Genomic DNA, 25,024 nt, shown 5'->3' with positions numbered 1-25,024 from the left:
TAGAGAAAAGGGGTGGGGCTAAGTTTCCAACATCTCTAGTTTTTGGTTTTGAGTCCGAGGGGAGATGTCATTGGCCAATTAGGCAATTAGGAAGGGCAGATAGAATCTTCTCTGGGCACCAAAGAGAATATAACAATCAAAATTTGAGAGAAATTTAAAGGAGATGTGGGATTTCATTTTGAGGGTGGGCATGGAGGCGGCTCAGCTCTTCCTGCCACAAACCCTGCAGCCTGTCCAAGACCAGCTTTGGAAAGAACTGGAATCTGAGTCAGGGCTTCATGGGTTAAGGAGCCCATGTCACATCGGCCGTTTGAAACTCCTCCTCTCCAAACTCCTCCTCCCACAGTGAGGTGAAGATATTTGAAAATCACCCCACTGCAAACTCCTCCCTCTCAGGGAAACCTCACATAGAAATGCTGCAAATGACTGACGCCCCGCGTGCAGTCGCGTCCGGGCCGCGCGAAGCCCGGGTTTCCAGAGCGGTCACTGCGAGCGGACAGCGGCCTGGGCCGGGGCGTGACAAGCGGAGGCTGGGATCATGAGGCTTGCGGGCTGGGGGCTGCGCTGGGCCATCGCCCTGCTCATCGCTGTGGGGGAGGCTGCAGGTAAGTCTGGCTCCGGAAGCCCGCGCGGGATAGGGGTGAGCTCCTGAATTTGGGGAGCCCCTTGGTATTTTGGGGGGCCGGCGGGAGAGAAAATGAAAAATCATTCAGTCCATGGAAGACGTGGGAAAATGGCACAAAGTCCTTCCCCAATGGCTGCATTGGGAAAAGGGTTTGGGGGATAGGTGTCTGAGGGGTCTGGGAGGGAAACGCGACGCGGCTTTCCCCACAAGTATCCCCCCAATGGGGGACCACTCTCCTTTTCTTAGAGCCGGGTACGCTTTAGGAGGAGGTACTCCCTCCCAGAGTTATTCCAGGGGTGAGACGGGCCCGAAAACGGGCTGCTCAGCCTGGAGGCCCTACGGGCGCTCCCTCACATCGTTTCACCCTCAGGGGTTACGGCGGCGGTCAAGTTGGCTTTGTGCTTCCCAAGGGCGCTGCTGCCCCTCGAAACGGAGCGGGACTCTTCTAACCTTCACCAAGCTTCCGCCCTTAGCCACCTCCTCCAGCCCCGCCTTCAGCCCTGTGGGCCCTCCCCCGAGCTCCCATTGGACGCCATTCGAACAGGCGAGCCTCGAGCCGCACCCCTTGGCCAATGGGAGGCTGTAGTTTTTGAGGCCCGGGCGGCGTGGGGCGGGGCTGGCGCACGCCTCGCGCCTCGCTAGGTCTCCGTGAGGATGTCGAAGGCGATTCCTCGGGTCATTTGGGGCTCCCGTCACAAATGCTGCGCCAAGTCCCGGGCCCCTGGAGAAGCTCTGCAAGCATGCCGGCCGAGCGCTTGAGCCCCGCTCGGCCAAGGCCTGTTTCCTCCTCTGTCTGCAATGATGCAGACACTTTGTCCTCAGGAGCTTCTCCGACCCGCCCGACTGGGACCAGTTCGCAGACGTGACCCCCAGGCCACCTCCAAGGCCTCAGTCCCTTCCCAGTCTGAAACGTTGCCTAGAAACTCCAGTCCTTCCCGGATCGGACGTGAAGGGCACTTAACGGAGACTTTCATCCGTGCCTGGGCAGGGACCGAGAGTTGGGACCGAATGGACCCCTTTGGGATTGCCTTGTCTGTTCATAGGTGCTAAAATGAGTTCAGTTGAACTGCTCTCATGACAACATGACAACCTTTCATTTTAAGGGGCTTGAATTTTAGAATTGGGCAAGAGGCTAGTTGGTGCAACATCCTGAGTTATCCAGTGGCTGAGAGAGACATTTGACCTCGCCCTGGATAATAAGGAAATGGTCCTTTTCCAGCTTAACAACCATCTGGGCCTAGAAAAGTATTGAAATTGTCCCATGAACAGGATGCAGGAAGCTTTTTTTTTTTTAATGGAGGGGAGGGGTGGCTTTGAGCGGAGACCTTTGAACTCTTGGAATCAGACACACACATCACAGTTTCCTCTGGGAGGAAAGGAAGGAGAATTTCAGCCACATGGCAGAGGGTTATTGTAATAATTCAGCCATTGGGTTGTGTGAAGCAGAGGGATGGTGGCTTGGAAAAGAGACAGTTGATGAGCCTGTATTTCACACACAGATCCACTCCTTCCCTACGAGGATATTAATGGCAGTGAAGTTTCATTGAGCAAGATATGTTGCTTCAGTTTCCTTTTTCACTGGGCAGCTTGAGGAAATCATGTATTTTGGTTCTCAAGGAGGCTCTGAGTCTGGGTGTGTTCCCCAGACTCCTGAGAGTGAGTGGACAGCTACTAAATATCTGCCTGCAGTGTGGGAGACCTGAGTTTGATCCCTGGGTCCGGAAGATCCCTGGAGAAGGACATGGCAATCCACTCCAGTATTCTGCTGTGTATTCCACTAAGTATCTACTCTGCTGTTAACTTAATGATAGACATTTGTAGCAGCCCTGGCTACTCCAGTTTGCCCCAAGGGAGCGGGAATTTCTTGTCTGTTTACTTTGGGAATGGTAGTAATTGGAATCTTAGCTGCTTGCTTTCTTTCCTTTAGCCAAATCAAAGTCAATTAATTGACAGTTGTATGTAGGGTATCAAATATGCCAGGGACACACCCAAACTCAGAAAGTAGAGTGTTCCCCTAAGTTGTGTCTGCTTTAACAGAGGATAAGATGGTTAGATAGCATCACTGACTCAACAGACATGAATCTGAGCAAATTCCGGAAGATAGCAGAGGACAGAGGAGTCTGGCATGCTGCAGTCCATGAGATCGGGAAGAGTCAGATACAACCTAGTGATTAAACAACAACTGCTTTAACAACAAGCCCCAGGGGGATTCACTGGTCATTGTCAGGCATACTTATCTTTCAGGGCAACACTCACTAAAGATAGGGAGAATGTTTCTGAGCTGTCTGCCTCATGCTGTCTTTCTAGGGCATTCCTGCTCATATCTGTAGGGTTCCTCCCCTGCTGCTGCTAAGTCACTTCAGTCGTGTCCGACTCTGTGTGACCCCATAGACGGCAGCCCACCAGGCTCCCCCGTCCCTGGGATTCTCCAGACAAGAACACTGGAGTGGGTTGCCATTTCCTTCTCCAAAGCATGAAAGTGAAAAGTGAAAGCGAAGTCGCTCAGTCGTGTCCGACTCCCGGTGACCCCATGGGCTGCGGCCCACCAGGCCCCGCCATCCATGGGATTTTCCAGGCAAAAGTACTGGAGTGGGGTGCCATTGCCTTCTCCAAGGGTTCCTCCCCTAATAAGACCCAATTCTAGATACCTTTTTTGCTCAGTGCTTTGATTGCCTTTCACATTCCACATTCAGTACATTAACAGCATCCACACTCTGCTCCGCTGTCTAGCAAGTAACCATGTGTTGCTAAGACACCATGCACGTAGTCAGCAGTGAACAGAGATAGAAACTGGCTACCCCTCCCTCAAAGGAGCAGACGACAAACTACCACGGAGATCACCTCTGGGGAAAATATCTTGGTGGTCCCTCTTGTGGAAAAGAGCACTGGCAAAAGGATTTTTCATTCATTTTCTGCTAAGTGTCTTAGCTTCAGACATTTTTTTCTTTTTTTTTTTTTAAGATTTTTTTGGTGTGGAACATCTTATTTTGAAAGTCTTTATTGAATTGGTTATGATGTTGCTTCTGTTTTATGTTTTGGTTTTTTGGCTCTGAGGCCTTTGGTATCTTTGCACTGGAAAGCGAGGTCCCAACCACTAGATCGCCAGGGAAGACCCAGGCCATTTCTTTTTCAAGAAAATGATTCCAAGTATTTATTTTTTAATTTTTATTTTGTCCATGCCTCTCGACTTGTAGGATCTTAGTACCCTGGCCAGGGGTTGAACCCAGGCCTTGGCAGTGAAAGCACCGAGTCCTAACCTCGGAACCACCAGGGAATCCCCTCCATGTATTATTTTGGTTTTCTTGAACAACCACTATCTTCAGTATCCGCGGAAGGAAAACCTTGAAAGCATTTACCACCTCATTATGTGTACTGGAGAAAAAGCAGAAATGTATATTCTCCTTTTCTGTTTCGATAACCTTGTTTCTGATTCCTCACCCGTGACAGGAGAGGTCTAAAGGCTAGAGTTTCGATTGCTTTCTTTTTTTGCGGAGGAGGGCGTGTGTTGCGTACGTAATTTTAGGCATCCCCAGTATGAGGAGGCGGAGAAGGCAATGGCACCCCACTCCAGTACTCTTGCCGGGAAAATCCCATGGACAGAGGAGCCTGGTAGGCTGCAGTCCATGGAGTCGCTGAGGGTCAGACACGACTGAGCGACTTCACTTTCTCTTTTCACTTTCATGCATTGGAGAAGGAAATGGCAACCCACTTCAGTGTTCTTGCCTGGAGAATCCCAGGGACGGGGGAGCCTGGTGGGCTGCCATCTATGGGGTCGCACAGAGTCGGACACGACTGAAGTGAGTTAGCAGCAGCAGCAGCAGCAGTATGAGGAGTTATGGGATGTAGTGCTCTGGTTTGCATTTGCTGAAATTCAACTGAAACTGACATACAAAACCCAAACCTTGCTTGTGGAACTGGGAGGAAATAAGAAAGAGCTGTTTGTTTCTTTGGGCTGTGGTGTTTGAAATAGGACTAGTTCTGACTCCTCGCTCAGGTGGGGGTTGCCCACTGCCAGGACACCCATCCTGAGGTGCTCTCCTGGGTGCTCACTGTCCCTTATCCTCGGCCATATAAGCAAGGCCATGAGACATTTCCCAGCTGACTGCTGTCGGTAATGGTGAAATCCATTCACTCTTCATTCAGATGTTACAGCCGATGGCCAGCTGTTGGATGAACAGCTGTTCAGGTAGAAATATGTAGTAGTAGGGTCTTCTTGTTGGTAGGGTCTTCAGCCATCTATGACAAGAAAATATTTGATTAACTGCTGCCCAGGGGAGGGCTCGTTGGTGTCCAGGGAAGGGGGTTGTTATTCTTTCTCTCTTACTTTTGTTATTACTGTAATTTTTATTTTTGGCTATGCTGGATCTTTGTTGCGAGGTGGGGGCTCTCTAGTTTGTGGCACATGGGCCTAGTTGCAGAATGTGGGATCTTAGTTCCCCAACCAGGGATCAGACCCAGCGCCCCTGCATTGGGAGTGCAGAGTGCAGAAGACCACCAGAGAAGATCCGCCCTGGGATTTCTTTGGAAGGAATGATGCTAAAGCTGAAACTCCAGTACTTTGGCCACCTCATGTGAAGAGTTGACTCATTGGAAAAGACTCTGATACTGGGAGGGATTGGGGGCAGGAGGAGAAGGGGACGACAGAGGATGAGATGGCTGGATGGCATCACTGACTCGATGGACATGAGTCTGAGTGAACTCTGGGAGTTGGTGATGGACAGGGAGGCCTGGCATGCTGCGATTCATGGGGTCGCAAAGAGTCGGACATGACTGAGTGACTGAACTGAACCGAACTGAAGATGGTTTAATGTTTCTAGCCTTTCCAGTAGGGTTTCCCTGGTGGCTCAGACGGTAAAGACTCTGGCTGCAATGCAGGAGACCTGGGTTTGATTCCTGGGTCGAGAAGATCCCCTGGAAAAGGAAATGGCAACTCCCTCCAGTATTCTTGCCTGGAGAATCCTATGGATACAGGAGCCTGGTGGGGTACAGTTCACGGCGTTGCAAAAGAGTTGGACACGACTGATCGACTAACACTTTCATTTTTGCACTTTCAAGATGGTTTAATATTTTTAGCCTTTCCAGTAGCACATTCTGCGTGTGAGATGGTTCCTTGGGCAAAGTGGATTAGCGATGATTGAAACTGCCATCTCCTGGCTGGGAGAGCAGATGGCGAAGTTCCTCCTCCAGAATCCTCCTCCTCTGTAGAGAATGCCCCTTGCCTGAACTTCCTTTTTTTTTTTTTTACTTTTTTTTTTCTGAGAGTCCTGGAATTTTGATTGCTTTTTACCCACCCCATGTGGGAAGCCAGAAATGAGTCATTTCCTTTTTCAGGCATAATCATGATTCAGCTGTGAATCAGTGGGTGTGGGGTACATTGCAGAGGCACCTCAGAGGGCGATGTTCTGTCTGGATCAGTAGCTGGGCTACATTATCAGTCTGTCTTCTGATAGTGGCAGGTTCTAGAGCTCAGATCATTTGAATCTCCTGAGCTCTCCACTGGGGTTACCTCCAGCCTGGTCTCTTTGTAAGTTCAGTTACCAAGTTCTGTTGATGCTTCTAAACACTCCTTGTATGTATTTCTCTCTTTATCACCTATAGCCTCCTCCACCCCTCCACTCATCTCTCTCCTAATCTCACCCGACTGTTCCTCTGGGCAGGAACACTGGACAATGAGCTTTGAAGACCCAGAATTTGTTTCTTCTGAATTAAAGGTGCAATTAACATACTATAGAATCGACAGATAAGAGTTCAGTGAGTTGTGATAGACATCTACTTCCATGTAGCCACCTCTCATTAGGACCTAGAGGACTTCTCTCCCCCCAGGAAGTTCCCGGCTCTCTTCAGCTTACTCACCTGCCAGACACAGACCAGAGGCACCTCTAATCTGATTTCTGTCATTGCGAAAAGTGAAAGTGTTAGTCACTCGGTTGTGCCGACTCTTTTCAAGCCCATGGACCCACCAGGCTGCTCTGTCCATGGGATTCTCCGGGCAAGAATACTGGAGTGGGTTGCCAGTTCCTTCTCCAGGGGTTTTCCCGACCCAGGGATCAAACCGTGTCTCCTGCATTGCAGGCAGATTCTTTACTTCTCAGCCACCAGGAAAGCCCAGTTTCTATCATTATCGGTTAGTTGTGCCTGAGCTAGAACGGCACATGAATAGTATGTACTCGAGCAAAAGAAACCGGACAGGGAATTCCCTGACTGTCCAGTGGTTAGGACTCTGAGCTTCCCCTGTAGGGGGCAGAAGCTTGATTCCTGGTCGAGGAATTAAGATCCCACAAACCACACTGCTCAGTGGGGGAAAAAAAGCTTTGGACCTTTTTGAACTTGACATTGTTATACATCTGTGTTAATAATTCTTCTGGGTCCCGGGGACTTTGCACTTTAAAATTTGACAGATTCTGCCCTGTTGCCCTCCGAAGAGATGGAACTAGAAGAGTTCCGCTTTTCCAAAATCTTTGCCCAGTAGTAATATGATGGACCTGTCTCTGACTGGGGCATAACAGCTCAACAAATCTTGTTTTGACTCAGGCCTTGGGCTCTGATGGTTTCACGCTGAAAGGAAGAAAAAGACATTCCTTACTCTCCAGGAGTTTAAATCTAGGCTGGGGGACTCGGTAAACAAATGATTTCCATCTTGTATGTTAGGAGTAAGAAATGGGTGTTTTAAGAGCTCTTGCATGCGTGCGTGCTAAATCACTTCCAGTTGTGTCCAACTCTTTGCGACCCCATGGACTGTAGCCTGCCAGGCTCCTCTGTCCATGGGATTCTCCAGGCAAGAATCCTGTAGTGGGTTGCCATGCTCTCCTGCAGGAGATCTTTTTGACCCAGGGATCGAACAGTGACTCTTACCATCTCCTGCATTGGCAGGTGGGTTCTTTACCACCAGCGCCACCTGGGAAGTCCATGGGCTGCTAAACCCAGTTTTGGGGAAGGTTAGCTTCGAAGCTGAACTGTTAGCCAAGCAAAGAGGAGGGAGTTAGGAGGGGGCGTTGTACCAGAAGGGACTGCAGAGGTTTGGGATCTGAGGTTGTGAAATTTTTTTTACCAGATCCAGCATGTTCTCCTTAATATAATTATTTGTCATATAACTATGCTATCATCTGGTGTACATTAAAAACCATAATTATATAGAAAACCAGATATGTTAAAAAGGTGAGATAAAAATCGAACGCACATTTTAAAATATCTTGTTATTTGCAATGGCTTCCTACTATAGTTAAAAATCTCAAATCATGATGTAGTGAGGGCAAGGTTTTTTTTTCCTTTATATCTCTATATATGAAGTAACATGTGTATATATATATATATATATATATATATAGTAAAGTATATTTGATTTACAATGTTGTGTTAGTTTCAGTGATTCAGATTCTTTTTCAGTTTCTTTTCCCTTACACATTATTACAAGCTAATTGAGTATATAGTTCCCTGTGCTACACAGGAGGTCTTTGTTGGTTATCTATTTTATATATAGTAGCGTGTATGTGTCCATCTCAATTTCCTAATTTATCTGTCCCTCACTTCTTTCCTCTTTGACAACCATAATCTGTTCTCTATGTCTGTGGGTCTAATTTCTGTTTTAAATCAGTTCATTTGTATCTTTTTTTTTTTAAGATTCCACATATAAATGATATTGTATAATATTCATCTTTCTCTACCTGGCTTACTTCACTTAGTATGATAATCTCCAGGTTTATCCATGTTGCTGCAAATTGCATTATTTCGTTTTTTTTTTATTGCCGAGCGTTAAGGGCAAGGCTGATGATTAGCAATTGGACACAGGGAGCCATACTTCAAAGAGTGCCTTTGATCATTCTTATTTTTATGGCTTGACCTTCCACCATATCTAATTAGGTCAGTTTTTATCTTGTACGTTGAGGTTAAGAGGGGCAAAATGCTCACTAGTAGGAATCAACTTGTCAGTGCCACCCTCTAAGGTCGTGAAGTTTGCACATTTACTTTCACTCACAGCTCATTAGCTTAAACTTGGTCCCATGGCCACACCTGGCTGCAAAGGAAGCTGGGAAATTATAGATCCTCCCTTGGGTAATGTGCTCAGTTAAAACTTGAAGGTCTCAAACTTCCCTGGTGCTCCAGTGTTTAAGAATCCACCTTGCAATGCAAGGGACATCGGTTGGAGCCCTGGTCTAGGATGATCCCATATGCCACGGAGCAACTAATCCTGTGCACCACATCTACTGAGTGTTTAAAGAGAATGTACATGCATGCGTGCTCAGCCATGTCCAACTCTTTGCAATCCCATGGACTGTAGCCCACCCAGCTCCTCTGTCCATGGGATTCTCCAGGCAAGAATACTGGAGTCGGTTGCCATTTCCTCCTCCAGGGGATCTTCCTGACCCAGGGATCAAACCCAAGTCTCCTGTGTCTCGTACATTGCAGGCATATATTCTTTACCATCTGAGCCACCCAGAAAGTCCACTTAAAGAGAATATCAAGGGGGAAAAATCTGAATACATAAAAAGACACAAAGCATGTAAGATCTTGAATCTTCTCCCATATGCAGAATGAAGGAAGAAGAGACTTCTTGCATAAGAAGAATCATTCAAGGATCAAGGATCTCTTTGTCTGGAAGTTTCTCCCAGGAATGGACTAATTCTGGAGACACAGTTTCTGCCTTGTGCATGAAGAGTTCATTAATTGCCTTTGTGCAAAATGAGCAAATGAATACATTTTGTGCAAACTATTAAACTATTTTTTTTGTTTGTTTCAGTCAACATTCAAAATAAAGTGATAAAAAAAAAGTTCTTCTTACAAACGTAGTGAAAAATATAATAAACGTAGCCATCAGCCCGAACTTATATTTTACATATCATTTGCCTTCAGAATATCTGACTCATGAGGAAATTTCTGCTAGCTTCTTCCTTCTTGGTCTTATTTCCTTATCCTGAGATAAACTGGATCATAATTTTTATTAACTGTGTTACTTTAGATTATGAAGGGGATCAAAGTCTATATTTAAAGATTAAAGGAGTAATACCAATTTTATTACCAACCAATAAAAGTTTATTGGAAGCTTGGTGTGCTGCAGTCCGTTGGGTCCCTAAGAGTCTGACACAACTGAGTGACTGAAATGACTGACCCACTCCAGTATTCTGGCCTGGAGAATTCCATGGACTGTATAGTCCATGGGGTCACAAAGAGTCGGAAGGAGCAACTTTCACAATAAAAGTTTGCTTTGATCATAGCTCACACGTAACAATGCCCCTGAATCAAAGCATGATACCTAAAACTAAATGCAGTCAGTATTATTTTGCTCTCTTTGTGTGCTTGGTCGCTCAGTCGTGTCTGACTCTTTGCAACCCCATGGACTGTAGCCCGCCAACCTCCTCTGTCCATGGGGATTCTCCAGGCAAGAATACTGGAGTGGGTTGCCTTGCCCTCCTCCTGGGAATCCTCCCCACCCAGGGATCATACCCAGATCTCTCGAATTGCAGGCAGATTCTTTACCATCTGAGCCACAAAGTGTAAAAGTCGTATATTTTAGAGGGGCTTCCCTGGTGGCTCAGGAGTAAAGAATCTGCCTGCCAATGCAGGAGACACAATTTCGATTCCTGGTCCGGGAAGATCTCACATGCCTCGGAGCAACTAAGCCCGTGCAGCACAACTACTGAAGCCTGTGGGCCTGGAGCCTGTGCTCTGCCACAAGAGATGCTCCACAATGAGAAGCCAGAGCACCACAGCTAGAGAGTAGCCCCCACTCCGGGAGACAGTGAAGGACAAGGAAGCCTGGTATGCTGCTGTCCACGGGGTCGAAAAGAGTTGGATACAACTCAGCAACTGAACAGCAACAACCCACTTCTTTAGATCTGAAATTTAGTTATATGATTATCTTCTCTGCTGGATCTCTGCTGTCTGACCTCTACATTAATCATTTCTCATAACTTATATACCCTTTTTGTGGGGGCTGTGCTGGGTCTCAGCTGCATCATGTGGGCTTCTTGGGGTGCACGAGCTTAGTTGCCCAGTGGCAGGTGGGATCTTAGTTCCCCAACTAGGGATCAAATCTGTGTCCCCTGTACTGTAAGGTAGGTTCTTAACCACAGAACCATGAGAGAAGTCCCAATTTTTATCTCTTTAGTTCCTTTCTACCAACTGGAGAAAGCTTTTCAAGTTTTCCTCCAGCTTAATGCTTCTGCAGTCTCAATTTTCCTTGGTACTGTCTCCAGTACAGGTTTGTGACATGCTAATTCATGTCCTTTTCTTTGGTAATGTGCACCCAGGTTCTAATATTTTGTCCCCATCGCCCAGTGGATCCACACTTTGGACTCACCAACCATGATGTCAGAATCTCACACTGGGGATGCATCTCTTTTTAGGAAGTGTCCTTCGCATCCTCCACTACACTTTTGGTTCACTCGGTTTAGTTGTGGTGTGTTTGATTTCCTGGAGACCTGACTGCTGCAGTAGGATTGTATTTCTGGTTCATTCTTCACTTGGCAGGAAAGAGACACAAAGAATTGGGTCATTTTGTGATCCCAGCCTTGATTCTTCCTTCTCCTTTCCTTCTCTTTAGTGGAAGACAACTGTGGGAGAAACGAGTTTCAGTGCCAAGATGGGAAATGCATCTCCTATAAGTGGGTTTGTGATGGGACCGCCGAGTGCCAAGACGGCTCTGATGAATCCCAGGAGACGTGCAGTGAGTTTCTCCCCGCCTTTGGACATGACGTGTGTCCTAACCTTTTCTTTTTAACTCCTTTTTTTTTTTTTTTAATCTAAGTATAGTTGTGTTACACTTAAACATTTTCAATGTTAATTTTCAACGTGTTAATTTCTGTTGGATGGCAAAGTGATTTGATGATAGCAGGTGACAGACGTGGTAGAAATTGACAAGCATACTAATGTATTCTTCTATGAATTAGGAGATGGGCAGAGAAGATATTGGGCTTTCCAGGTGGGTCAGAGGTAAAGAATCCACTTGCAATGCAGGAGATGTAAAAGACTCGGATTTGATCCCTGGGTTGGGAAGATTTCCTGGAGGAGGGTATAGCACTCCACTCCAGTATTCTTGCCTAGTATTCTTCCATGGACAAAGGAGCTTGGCGAGCTATAGACCTTGGGGTCGCAAAGAACTGGACAAGACTGAAATGCTTAGCATGCACACAGAGACGATATTATTGGAACTTTCCTTTAAAGTTTCCTTTCCTCTTTTTTTTTTCATTGAGGTTCATGTTACACAGATTAGCCCTTTTTTAAGATTTTTTTTTTTTTGGTGGACCATTTTTAAAGTCTTGATTGAATTTGTTATAATATTGCTTCTTAATGATTTAGGTTTTTGGCTTCGAGGCATGGGGGTCTTAGCTTCCCAACCAGGATCGAACCTTCACCCCATGTTAGAAGGCAAAGTCTTAACCATTGGACTGCCAGGGAAGTCTCACAAATTAGCCTTTTTGTGTGTTTGTTTTTTGTTTTCTTGGCCACTCCAGGTGGCTTGTGGGATCTTAGCTTCCCAACCAGGGATCGAACCCATAACAGCTGCAGTGGAAGCTTAAGAGTCCTAACCACTGAATTAGGCCATTGGGGGTAGGAATAAAATAGGAATTTGGGATTAACAGATGCATACTACTATATATAAAATAGATAATCAACAAGGACCTACTGTATAGCCCAGGGAACTATATTCAATATCTTGTAATAACCTATAATGGAAAAGAATCTGAAAAAGAAAATATATACATATATATACACACACACACATGTATAACTGAGTCACTTTGCTGTACACCTGAAATTAACACAACATTGTAAATCAATTATGCTTCAATTTTTTAAAAAAGCCACCCCAAAATTTTAAATTAAAAAAAAAGTAACCAGTTTAGTAGCATTAATATATTCCCAGTGCTTTGCAACCACCACTTTTATCTCATTCCAAAATCTTTGCAACACCTGGCATCTAACTTAAAAAAAAAATTATTTTTCTGCACTGGGTCTTAAGTGCAGCATGCAAGACCTTCAGTCTTCCTTGTGGCATGCGGGATCTTTAGCTGTGGTATGTGGTATCTAGTTCCCTGACCAGGGATTGAACCCAGGCCCCCTGCATTGGGAGCATGGAAGTCTTTGCCACTGGACTCCCAGGGAAGTCCTCAGCAACTAATTTTTAATAAGTTCCATTAAATTTCCTTCATTTTGGCCCAGAAAAGTGAGCCTGAATCTCCTATCAGAAAACTCTGGGATCTTCCCTTGCAGAGCTCGGAGTGGCAAGGCATTCTTCCCTCTGCGTTACGGTTCAGCTCTGTTTCTCCCATAGAGTCTGTCACCTGCAAGATGGGGGACTTCAGCTGTGGGGGCCGTGTCAACCGCTGCATTTCGGGGTCCTGGAGATGCGATGGCCAGGTGGACTGCGAGAATGGCTCGGACGAAGAAGGCTGTTGTAAGTGGTGTCCCTTGTCTGGTGGCCCGTGGATCCTAGCCGTGTCCAAGTGATCTGACTGGGTTTGTGGCTGAGGTCAGTTTGTTCCAAACCATAGAGAGTTTCAGACAGGAAGGCACTCTGCAGCAGGTTCTGTCTTGTCTCTTTGATTTTATTCATTATTTATAATTTCTTTTCTAATTGTGTAGATTTTTTAAAAGCAAAGTAAGACTCTTTAAAAAAAAAAAAAAAAAACACCCTGAGGGAAATTTAAATAATTGAGATCACATCAAATCTTCAAGTTGACAAAATATGAAACCCCCCAAGAGAGTATTAAAAAAAAAAAAAACAACCTAAAAAGTGAGTGAGTGCTTAGTGATGCATATCTAACCTTGGTTCTCACTGGGGAACATTTTAAAATAAAAGGGATTGGGCCTCTTTTCCAAGTGTTTTATTTTTTCTTCCAGCTTTATTGAGAAATAGTTGACATGTAACATGGTGTGAGTTTAGTCTCCAGTGTGATGATTTTATATATATTGTGAAATGATTACCACAATAGGGTTATTTAACACCTTCATCATTTCACATAATTACTGTTTCTGTTGACTCTCTAATAATACCAGCATAAACAACAAGGTCCTATTGTATAGGGCTGCTGCTGCTGCTGCTAAGTCGCTTCAGTCGTGTCCGACTCTGTGCGACCCCATAGATGGAAGCCCACCAGGCTCCCCTGTCCCTGGGATTCTCCAGGCAAGAACACTGTAGTGGGTTGCCATTTCCTTCTCCAATGCATGAAAGTGAAAAGTGAAAGGGAATTTGCTCAGTCGTGTCCGATTCTTAGCGACCCCATGGACTACAGCCTACCAGGCTGCTCCATCCATGGGATTTTCCAGGCAAGAGTACTGGAGTGGGGTGCCATTGCCTTCTCCAATTGTATAGGGCAGGGAAACTATAGTCGATATTCTGTGATAAACTACAATGGAAAGGGATATGAAAAAGAATACATTTACGTATAACTGAGTCACTTTGCTGTAGAGCAGAAATTAACACACCATTGGAAATCAACTATACTTCAATCCAACTTTAAAAAAAAATTATTAAACTCCGTCCACAATGGGAAAAAAAAAGATTGACATGTATGTACAATAAAACTGAAGAAGTTAAAAAAAGAAATAATAGTACCATCAAACCCAGGAGGTGGGAGGATGAGTAAAATAGAGGAGGGAGATTAATAGGAACCAACTTCCTCCTGTAAACTAAATAATTCACAGTGATGTGATGCACAGCGTGGTAAATGTAGTCAGTAAGATGGTGATAACCTTGTAGGGTGGCACGCAGTAAGTGGACTTAGCTTGGTGATCGTTTTGTGCTATCTAAAGTCACTGAGCCGCTGTGGCATACCTGGAAACTGGCACAGCTTTGTAAGTCAACTATACTTCAACTTCAAAAGTCCAATATGGGCTTCCCTGATATCTCGGTTGGTAAAGAATCTGCCTGCAATGCAGGAGACCTAGGTTCAATCCCTGGGTTGGGAAGATCCCCTGGAGAAGGGAAAGGCTACCCACTCCAGTATTCTGGCCTGGAGAATTCCATGGACTGCATAGTCCATGGGGTCCCAAAGAGTGGGACACGACTGAGCGACTTTCACTTTCAAAAAGTCCCATGTCATTGTAAATAAAAACAAGCAAATAATAATAATAAGGGCAACAGTTTTTTATTTTTATTTTTGGCTACTCTGAGTGGCTTTCGGGATCTTAGTTCCTCCACCAGGAATGAAACTTGGGCCCTTGGCAGTGAGAGCCTGGAGCCCTAACCACTGGACCGTCAGGGAAGTCCCCAGCCATTTTTTGGTTTTGTTTTGTTTTTTAAAGCCGAAATTACCTCCTTTTCATTTTATAAGTACTACAATGTGACATTTAAAGTGCCATCTCTAAGCTTCCTCTGAACCTGAATGCATTATTTTCAGGGAGATATTTGAGCTGAAGGTCAAAGGAGGATGATCACATTTACTATCTAGTATTTCAAAGTCTCCAGTCGGATCAAAATATTCTACTTTACCTTCCTTCAACACCCAATTTCCAAACGTTCAGAGCTGCTCAAGGACCACTAATAAAATGAAGGATAATAAAATTTGAATAGTAAAATGGGGTCACAAAGAGTCAGACATGACTCTTTGTGACCCCATGGTCTATACAGTCCATGGAATTCTCCAGGCCAGAATACTGGAGTGGGTAGCCTTTCCCTTCTCCAGGGAATCTTCCCAACCCAGGGAACAAACCCAGGTCTCCCGCATTGCAGGCAGATTCTTCACCAGCTAAGCCACAAGGGAAGCCTTTTAATAGTAAAGGAACACTTAATTATAAGTGCTGAATTCCCTCAGTTGTGTCCGATTCTTTGCAACCCCATGGATTGTAGTCTGCCAGGCTCCTGTGTCCATGGGATTCTCCAGGCAAGAATACTGGAGTGGGTTGCCATTTCCTACTCCACTCATCCTTTTTTTTTTAAACTAAAGTATATTTAATTTACAGTTTTGGGTTAGTTTTAGGTGTAGAGCAAAGTGATTCAGTTACACACACATATATTCTTTTTCTTCTTCTTTCCTACTATATTTATTATAAGATACCGACTATAGTTCCCTGCATAAACTCTTAAATACAGGTTCCCGTGTACCTTTACATCCCAGTCCTCCAGTAACACTTTGAGACAGGAACAGATGAGGAAACTGAGGCCCAGAGGGGCCCAGGAACTGGGTGGTTGTCGGCCAGGTCCCCTGACCACTGCCTGGAGTCCACTCACTGCGCTCTGGCCTCTCCTCACCTCAGTGTCCCCATCTGTGCAATGAGTTGGTGTCGGGATTGGGGAGTGGTTTCCCCGGTGACCAGGCTGTCCTCTCCCGTCCGTCCCCGCAGCCCCCAAGACGTGCTCCCAGGATGAGTTCCGCTGCAATGACGGCAAGTGCATTGCCCCGAAGTTCGTCTGTGACTTGGACCTGGACTGCTTAGATGGCTCGGATGAGGCGTCCTGCCCCATGCCCACCTGCGGCCCTGCCAACTTCCAGTGCAACAGCTCCATGTGCATCCCCCAGCTCTGGGCCTGCGATGGCGACCCCGACTGTGACGATGGCTCAGACGAGTGGCCAAAGCACTGCGGGACCCCCCACCCATCAGGCCCCCTGCAGGACAACAACCCCTGCTCGGCCCTCGAGTTCCACTGCGGCAGTGGCGAGTGCATCCACTCCAGCTGGCATTGCGACCATGACCCTGACTGCAAGGACAAGTCTGACGAGGAGAACTGCGGTAGGGGCGCCTCGGAAATCCCCTCACCCAGGCTGGGGGCTCCCCCGGCAGGGGACAGGGGTGGGGCGGTGCCTTTAGGTGCTTAAATGATTCCGCATCACACAATAAGAAAGTCAGTCCTGGACTTCCTTGGTCCAGTGGTTAAGACTCTGCTCTTCCAGTGCAGGGGTGAGGGTTGGATCCCTGGTCAGGGAACTAAGATCCCATATACCTTAGCTCCGTCAAAAAAAGAAAAAGGAACACTGCTTCCAAAGGTCTTATCTTCAGCTATAATAAATCCTTGATGGAGTGATTCAGATACAAGAAAAGAAAGAGCTAATATCCTGCATAAAGAATATGATATCCAAAGATATCTTCAGATTATATTCAAGGCAACATGGTGTCAATAAAGCATTGACCTAAAAAAAATACCAAAAGTCGGTCCCATTTCATGTTCCTTTCAGTCTTTCTGATCACATAGAGGACACTGTCTTCCAAAGGAGTTCCCTTTTGAACACCTGTTTATTTATTTTTAACATTTATTATTATTTTAATTCAGTTACTTACTTTTTGGTTGTGTTGGGTCTTCACCGTTGCATGAGGGCCTTCTCTAGTTGTGGTCTGTGGGCTTCTCCTGTTGCAGAGCACAGGCTCTAGGCACACAGGTTCAGTATTTGCAGCACACCGGTTTAGTTGTTGGGTGCTGCGGAAGACCGTCCCAGACCAGGGATGAGACCCATGTCCCCTGTATTGGGTGGTGGATTCTTATCTACTATACCACCAGGGAAGCCCCTGGAGCCCCTATTTAATTTTTCTCTTGCCAAGAGGAGCAGACTGTAGCACGCTGTATTATTTTGGTCCAGAAAGGATCCAGGCCTGACTGGTGATGTCCAAGCTGTGTGACCCTTGGCCGGGGACGTAGCGTTACTGTGCTTTGATCTCCTCCCCTGTAGATGGAGCAACAGCGTCGGCCTCGGTGGACCTGGGTTACGACATAAAAGCACACACACACACAAATGAGTTCCAAACATTTGCATACTTATTTATCATCTTTTTTTTTTTCTCCACTGACCTCTTGAAATTGAATTTGCACATTGTCAGCATTTTCATAGTGAAATATAACCCACGGGAAAGTGCAGAAAGCATAAGCTTAGAGCTTAATGAATTAGGGTTAAGTGAAAACCTGTTTCAGGTCAAGGTCTAGTCAGAAACATTTTTCACGTTCACAGTCTGAGTCATTGAAAGGGCTGTGTGATACTCAGTAGTAATGACTTTTTTGGGGGGGGAGGTGGGCAGCGGGCTTCACTGGTGGCTCAGTGGTAAAGAATCCACCTGCTAATGCAGGAAACTTGGGATCAATCCCTAGGTCAGGAAGATATTAATTCCCTGGAGTAGGAAATGACAACCCACTCCAGTGTTCCTGCCTGGGAAATCCCACGGACAGAGGAGCCTGGTGGGTTACAGCACATGGGGTCGCAAAGAGTCAGACACAGCTTAGGGACTAACCAACAACATCATAACGTACCTGGCCAGGCTTCTATCTAGACTGGGACCACATCATTGCTTTTCTGCCAAGAATGGCCTACTAGCTCTGCCAGCTTTTTTTTTTTTTTTTTTTAATATTTATTCATTTACTTCTGCCAGGTCTTAGCTGTGGCATGAGGGACTTAGCTTACTGCCCGGGGATCGAACCTGGGCCCCCTGTATTGGGAGCACAGAGTCTTAGCCACTGATTGGGAATTCCCCGATCTGCCAACTTTTTAATGAATTTCCTGCACGCAAGGACAGACTGGAGAGAAATCTATGAAAATGTAATGGTTGTGTTGGGTGCTTTCCCTTTCTTAATTCTCCACACTTGGCTCTTTGTTTCCCAGCTGTGGCCACGTGCCGGCCTGATGAATTCCAGTGCTCGGATGGGACCTGCATCCATGGTAGCCGGCAGTGCGACAGGGAACCTGACTGTAAGGATCTGAGTGACGAGCTGGGCTGCGTCAACGGTGAGCCCCACCCCTCCAGGACCCCGGGCTGTGGGGAGATGTGGGGGGAGGAGCACAGTGCCTCCCAGACAAGGGAGGAGCCTCCTGTGTGTCCTCAAGCAAGTTACTTGAGCTCTCTGAGCCTCTTTCTCTAATCTGCAAAATGAAAACATCTACTTCAGGACTGTGAGATTTAATGAGGTTGGAGTGTACATAGCTCATGAACCTGAGCTCACAGAGTTACGTGTACAGTACAATTCCACTTTGCTGAGTTTATAGTGTAGCAGTTCCGCTCGTGGGAAACTTGTATCTGTGCACTGGGAGATAGGCTCTAGAATGAGCAGAGTAGCACTGTCCTAACAGCAAAGCAGTAGAAGCAACCAGAATGTTCATCAGCAGTAGAATTAGTGTATATATATATATATATATATATATAAATATGCCATGTTGCATGACATGTGGGATCTTAGTTCCCTGACCAGGGATCAAACCCACGTACCTTGCATTGGAAGCTCAGAGCCTTAACCACTGAACCACCAAGGAAGTCCCAGCAGTAGAATTAATGTAAAAAAAATTTTTTTTTTAATTGTAGTGAAATAGAGGCTTCCCTGGTGGCTCAGATGGTAAAGAATCTGCCTGTAATGCAGGAGATGTGGGTTTGATCTCTGGATCGAGAAGATCCCTTGGAAAAGAGAATGGCAACCCACTCCAGTATTCTTACCTGGAGAATTTGGTGGGCTACAGTCCATGGAGTCTGGAAGAGTTGGACAGGACTGAGTGGCTAACACAACAAAAAAAACACATGTAACAAAATTTATTGTCTTAACCATTCTTAAGAGTATAGTCCAGTGGTGCTAAGTCACCATCCGCATGATCCATTGCCAGAACTCTTTCATCTTCCCGTATTGAAACTCTGTCCCCATTATACACTCGCTATTCTCCTTCCTCAAGCCCCTGGTGCCCACCATTCTACTGTCTCTACCAATTCCACTCCTCTAGTATTTGACCTTATGTAACTGGAATCACAAATTTGTGTGACGGGTTTATTTCACTAAGCGTCGTTTCCTCAACGTGCATCCATGTTATAGAAGGTGTCAGAAATTCCTTCCTTTTTAAGGCAAAATAATATTCTGCTGTATGGATGGACCACATGTTGTTTATCCAGTCACCCGTGGATGAACACTTGGGTTGCTTCCATGCCTTGGTTGTTGTGAATAGTACTGCTGTGAACAGGGCTGCCTGGAAATAATTTTAAATGGCAGTGTCATCACAGAGTGGAATATCATGCAGCTGAGAAAAATGAGGCTACAGCCCCTGTCTGCAGCCCAGGCGAACTTCATAACCTTGGGGTTGCAAACAAGAAGGCAATTGCAGGAATTTAACTGGATACAGTTATTAAGACTCAGAAGCAAGCAAAATTCAACAGTAGATTGTTCATTCATACATGTTTGATAGAATTATTAATGAAAAAATAAAGAAGTAGTAATCAAAATTCAAAATTATCATTACCTCTGGGGGTAGTAGAATGGGATGGCTTAGACCACTATAATAGTTTAGGTCGGGGGCTGGAGAGTAGGAATTTTCAGCTCTGCAGGCCATAGTCTCAGTTACATCTGCTTGAGTCTGCTGTTATAGCATGAAATCTGCCACTGACTGTATGTAAACCAATGGGCAGTGCTGGGTGCTAATAAAACTTCTATTTAAACAAACAGGCATCAGGCCAGAGTTTACCAGCCCCTGCTATTGGTGATATTCTAATTCTTAAGCTGAGTGGAGGCTTCATGTATGATCAGTAACTGTTCTGTTTTACCACCAAATACATTTGTATCTATTCTTGCATAAATAATCATATTAATAAGAAGCACTAAGCCACCTCCTGTCTCCTGGAAACACCTGACCCTACTCTGTGCTTATAGTGACTCTTTGCGAGGGGCCCAACAAGTTCAAGTGCCAAAGCGGTGAGTGCATCTCCCTGGACAAAGTGTGCAACTCCGTCAGGGACTGCCGGGACTGGTCGGACGAGCCCCTCAAGGACTGTGGTGAGCCCTGGGGTGTGGGCAGCTGGTAGTGTTGAGGGTGGGGTCCACCGCATTGAGACGTGGGTGCTGTGGTGCTGTGAGGGGCCAGCCCTGCCGAAGCCCACAAGTGCTGTGACTCTGGGGCTGGACAGATGTTAGAGGGGAGCCTGGGGATAAGTGGATTGGCTTCTAAGCCTCAGTTTTCCCATCTGTAAGATGGGGCAGTAACTTCCCAGACATCCTAGGGCTGCTGGGGATCAGGTGTTGCAAGTGTTTTCAGCAGCACTTTGACCCATGATTTGGACTTTCCAGTCCATAGGGTCTCTGTCGCAGCTCTTCTACTTGGCCTTTGTAGCAGGAGAGCACCCACCCAAGCCCATACACGTGCATTTGAATGCCTAGGGCCATGTTCCAATATTCTATTATGGATACAGACACTCAAATTTCATAGAACTTTTGAAATATTTTGCTTTTGATTCTTATTTTCTTCTCAACTATTTTAAAATGTAAAAACCATTCTTAGCTGTCAAAGAGCAGGTTGAGGGCTGGCTTTGGCCCACGCTTGGTATAGAGGGTAAGAGCATGGATTAGGAGCCCAGTGCCCTAGGTTTGCGTCAAGCCGTGTGATCTTAAACAAACTGTTTAACCTGGCCATGCCTCGATTTCCCCAGCTATAAGTCTCATGCCTTTAAGGTCATAGGGAGGATTTTGTGTGTGTTAGTCACTCAGTCCTGTCCGACTCTTTGCACAGAGTCCATGAGCTCCTCTGTGCATGGGATTCTCCAGGCAAGAATACTGGAGTGGGTTGCCATTTCCTATGGGGAGGATTAAGTGAGTTAATACATGTAACTGTAGTAAGTGGTATGTGGCTTTTATTTTTTATAATTAAAAATTTTTTTAAATTATGGTTAAAAAAACCCACAAAATTTATGGTTTTACCATTTTTAGGTGTTCAGGCATGTTTTAAGTACAGTCGCAGTGTTGTGTCACCATCACCACCATCCATCTCCAGAACTATTTCATCTTGCAGAAATGAGTCTCTGTCTCCACTGAATACTAACTCCCCCTCCCCCAACCTCTGCACCCACCCTCCTACCTTCTTTCTCTATAAATATGACCCCATTAGGGGCCTCACGTGGAATAGTATTTGTCCTTCCGTACCTGGCTTATAATTCACTCACTGTAACACCCTCATAGGGCTTCCCTAGTGGCTCAGCTTGCCATTGCAGGAGACTCAGGTTCCATCCCTGGGTTGGGAAGATCCCCTGGAGGAGGAAATGGTAGCCTACCCCAGTATTCTTGCCTGGGAAATCCCATGGACAGAGGGGCCTGGTGGGCTACAGTCTATGGGGTTGCAAAGAGTGGGACAAGAATTAGCGACTAAACATCGACAACATCCTCGTGGTTCATTCATGGTGTCACGTGTGACAGTGGCCCTAAGACCTCTTAGGAATCATGGCAACTTCACCAGCAGTCATCATGTTGGTTATGATGAGGTAGAAACAGTTGCAGGATGTTGGACGAGGGGTGGCTGGCGGCCAGAGTGTGACCGGTGCCCCTCCTGCATCTGGCACAGGGACCAACGAGTGTCTGGACAACAAGGGCGGCTGCTCTCACATTTGCAATGACCTCAAGATTGGCTACGAGTGCCTGTGTCCTGAAGGCTTCCAGCTAGTGGGCAAGCACAGATGTGAAGGTAATTCCCAAGCCCCTGGCTCTTTCCTTGGAAGAAGAGGGGGGTCAAAGCCTCAGCCTCAGTTTTCCCATCTGTTAAGTGGGTGAAGGTACCCTCCTCACAGGGCTGGTGGGAGGCCAGGTGCTTGAACCAGCTGTTGCCAGCTTGGCCCTTGGGGAGCACTTGCTTTTGGCCTTTGGGGATTAATAATTAAGAAAGAAATCTCAGCTGATGCAACTTCACCCAGTTGACTATGCCCTAAAGTGAATGGTGAGGTTGGGGTTAGAGATCATGCTTGGCCATTTTCAAGATTTTGGTGATCAGGAACTTCCAGTGGCTCAGACTTCACGCTCCCAAAGCAGGGGGCCTGGGTTTGATTCCTGGTCAAGGAACTAGATCCCACATGCTGCAGTTAAGAGTTCATATGCTACAGTTAAAGATTCCACGTGCTGCAACTAAGATCTGGTGCAGCCAAATCAATAAATTAAAAAAAAAAAATTGGTCAGAGCATCCTGTCCTGGAGGTTTTCCCGAGAGGGGATGGGTTGTCCTCCATTTGCCACAGGGAGGCATGGCTCTTGGTCAGAGCCCATGGTTCCATCTGCGCCCTGCTGGAAAGATGCTCCAGTTCTCTCTGTGTCCCAACTCTCAGATATCGATGAGTGTCAGAACCCTGACACCTGCAGCCAGCTCTGCGTGAACCTCGAGGGCAGCTACAAATGCGAGTGCGAAGAGGGCTTCCGGCTGGAGCCCCTCACCAAGGCCTGCAAGGCCGTGGGTAAGTGCAGGGAGGTGGCGGTGGGGGGAGGCCATGTGGTGGGACTTTCATCATCCTGTGGACAGAGGAGCATGGCAGTCTACAGTCCATGGGGTCAAAAAGAGGACTAAATCAACTTAGCATGCAATGAAACAAATAGACATCACTGTTTCTTTTACCTGAAGTTAGGTTAGAACTGCAACCATGCAGTGATTCTTAGAAGCACCTAAATCAGGGGATCCCATGTTTCTGGAGGTCGGGGTCCCTTCCACTCTGCTGAACCGCCCCCTTCCCGGATCCCCAGGCACCATCCCCTACCCCTTCTTTACCAACCGCCACGAAGTCAGGAAGATGACTCTGGACCGAAGCGAGTACACCAGCCTTATCCCCAACCTTAAGAACGTGGTCGCCCTGGACACGGAGGTGGCCAGTAACAGGATCTACTGGTCTGACCTGTCCCAGAGGAAGATCTACAGGTGAGCCTGCCTGTTCCCCTAGCCGCACGCAGCCCCAGTCCCTGAGTGGACGGAGGGCCCCCGGAGCCTACACTCTCCTCTTCCTTCTCCTTTCCCCTCAGTGCCCAGATCGACGGAGCCCCCGGCTTCTCCTCCTACGACACCGTCATTGGCGAGGATCTCCAGGCCCCCGATGGGCTGGCAGTGGATTGGATCCACAGCAACATCTACTGGACCGACTCCATCCTGGGTACCGTCTCCGTGGCTGACACCAAAGGTGTGAAGAGGAAGACGCTCTTCCAGGAGGAAGGCTCCAAACCACGGGCCATTGTGGTCGATCCTGTACATGGGTGGGTATTCCTAGGGCTGGGGTTCACAAATGGATTAGAGGTCCAGATGGGGGGAGGTTTGGGCTTAGGTAGACCAGATGACCAGACCAGACCAGATTAGCTTTTTGTTTGTTTTTTGTTTGTGGGGTTTTTTGGGGGGGCGGGGCACAGGTTTTTCTTTATGTCTTTATTTTTTTTCGGATGCCTGGCTCTTCATTGTTTTGCACAGGCTTTCTCTAGTTGTGGGGCACAGGCTTCTCACTGTGGTGGTTTCTCTTGTTTTGAAGCACAGGCCGTGTGGGCTTCAGTAGTTGTGGTTCCTGGGCTCTAGAGCTCAGGCTCAGTAGTTGTGGCACAAGGGTTTAGTTAACTCCGAAGCATGTGGGGTCTTCCCACGTCCCCTACACTCTCAGTGGGAGGGGGTTCCGTCATGGTGGGAATTTTATCATCTGAACTTTGCACAGGATGGGGGGTGTAGAACATCTTGGGAATGTTCGCTACATCCCCAAGACCTCTCCCAAATGAACACACAGCCCAGTTAGCATAAAAACAAGAGAGACAATGTCCTTAAGAAATACTGAACACTTAAAAAAAAACACAAACCCGTACACACTTCAGCATTAGCCAAACAACAATTTTTGCAAACATAGTGAAGGTCGCCACCCGTGGCACGCCCCCTGCAGGTGGGACCATGGCTGAATCAGCAGCTCCAGTGTCCACAGGGACCCCTGTGAAAGCATGGTCTCGTCCCAAGTACCATGCCCTGCAGAGGACACCTGCTCCAGCACATTACATGTGTGTCTGGGAGGGTCTCTGGGGCTGGGAAGTTCACAGCCCCAGGATGGGCAGCCTGTTCTGGCTGCAGTCATTGGGGGAGAGGGAGCGATGGGCCTGAGAGAGAAAAGGTTGGCGAAGCCACACTTGGCTGTGCTAGCACGGTGTCCATGGCTCAGATTGGAGGGACCCTGGGATGAAGGTGGGCCCAGCAGGCCTTCCTCCAACAAGACTAATGCCCTCATTTGGTGGAGGGTCATCTGGTCTATCCAGATGCCAGGAGAGAGAGACCCTCCCAGACACACACTCCACTTAGACTTGTATCACTTGCTCTGCTCTTATATTTCTCCCCCTAAACAGCAGGCACCACCACCTGGCTCTTCCATTTGGTCTATGAGTTTCCTTTCCTTCAGGCTGATGGGCCATGATTTATTTAAACTGCTCTCAAAAAATATATATATATAAATAAATAAATAAAAATAAACTGCTCTCCAGCACATGGAAATTTAAGTTTTTCTCCCCTGCCTTATACAAAGGAGCCATGAATAGCTTTGAATGCCTTTGAACATGAGTCCTTGCAATTTATCTGCAGGATAACATACACTTAACCTGGCCGTCCAGTGTTGATACTCTGTGCTCCCAATGCAAGGGGCATGGGTTCAATCCCTAGTCGGAGAACTTAGATCCCACATGCCACACAGCCTTAAAAAAAATAAGAAGAATAAATAAATTCATACTTTACCAAAACAAATTTCTTTTTTTTTTTTTTTT

At 46.6% G+C, this 25,024-nt stretch overlaps 1 protein-coding gene across 1 annotated transcript in view; it reads left to right on the top strand.

The window, feature by feature from the left end:
* The first annotated feature begins 393 nt into the window (after positions 1-393).
* LDLR (low density lipoprotein receptor) overlaps positions 394-25,024 on the top strand; it is a 33,962-nt gene continuing 9,331 nt past the window's right edge. The window contains exons 1-10 of the mRNA XM_010828334.1: positions 394-605; positions 11,163-11,285; positions 12,894-13,016; positions 15,905-16,291; positions 18,145-18,267; positions 20,163-20,285; positions 21,841-21,960; positions 22,591-22,716; positions 23,000-23,171; positions 23,273-23,500. Of these exons, the coding sequence (XP_010826636.1) occupies positions 539-605; positions 11,163-11,285; positions 12,894-13,016; positions 15,905-16,291; positions 18,145-18,267; positions 20,163-20,285; positions 21,841-21,960; positions 22,591-22,716; positions 23,000-23,171; positions 23,273-23,500 (1,592 nt within the window). The 5' untranslated portion in view covers positions 394-538. The remainder of the gene's footprint in view (positions 606-11,162; positions 11,286-12,893; positions 13,017-15,904; positions 16,292-18,144; positions 18,268-20,162; positions 20,286-21,840; positions 21,961-22,590; positions 22,717-22,999; positions 23,172-23,272; positions 23,501-25,024) is intronic.

This window comes from Bison bison, unplaced genomic scaffold, assembly GCF_000754665.1.
Source record: "Bison bison bison isolate TAMUID 2011002044 unplaced genomic scaffold, Bison_UMD1.0 scf7180017864492, whole genome shotgun sequence".
NCBI lineage: Eukaryota > Metazoa > Chordata > Mammalia > Artiodactyla > Bovidae > Bison > Bison bison.
This window is presented reverse-complemented; position numbering and strand designations above follow the sequence as displayed.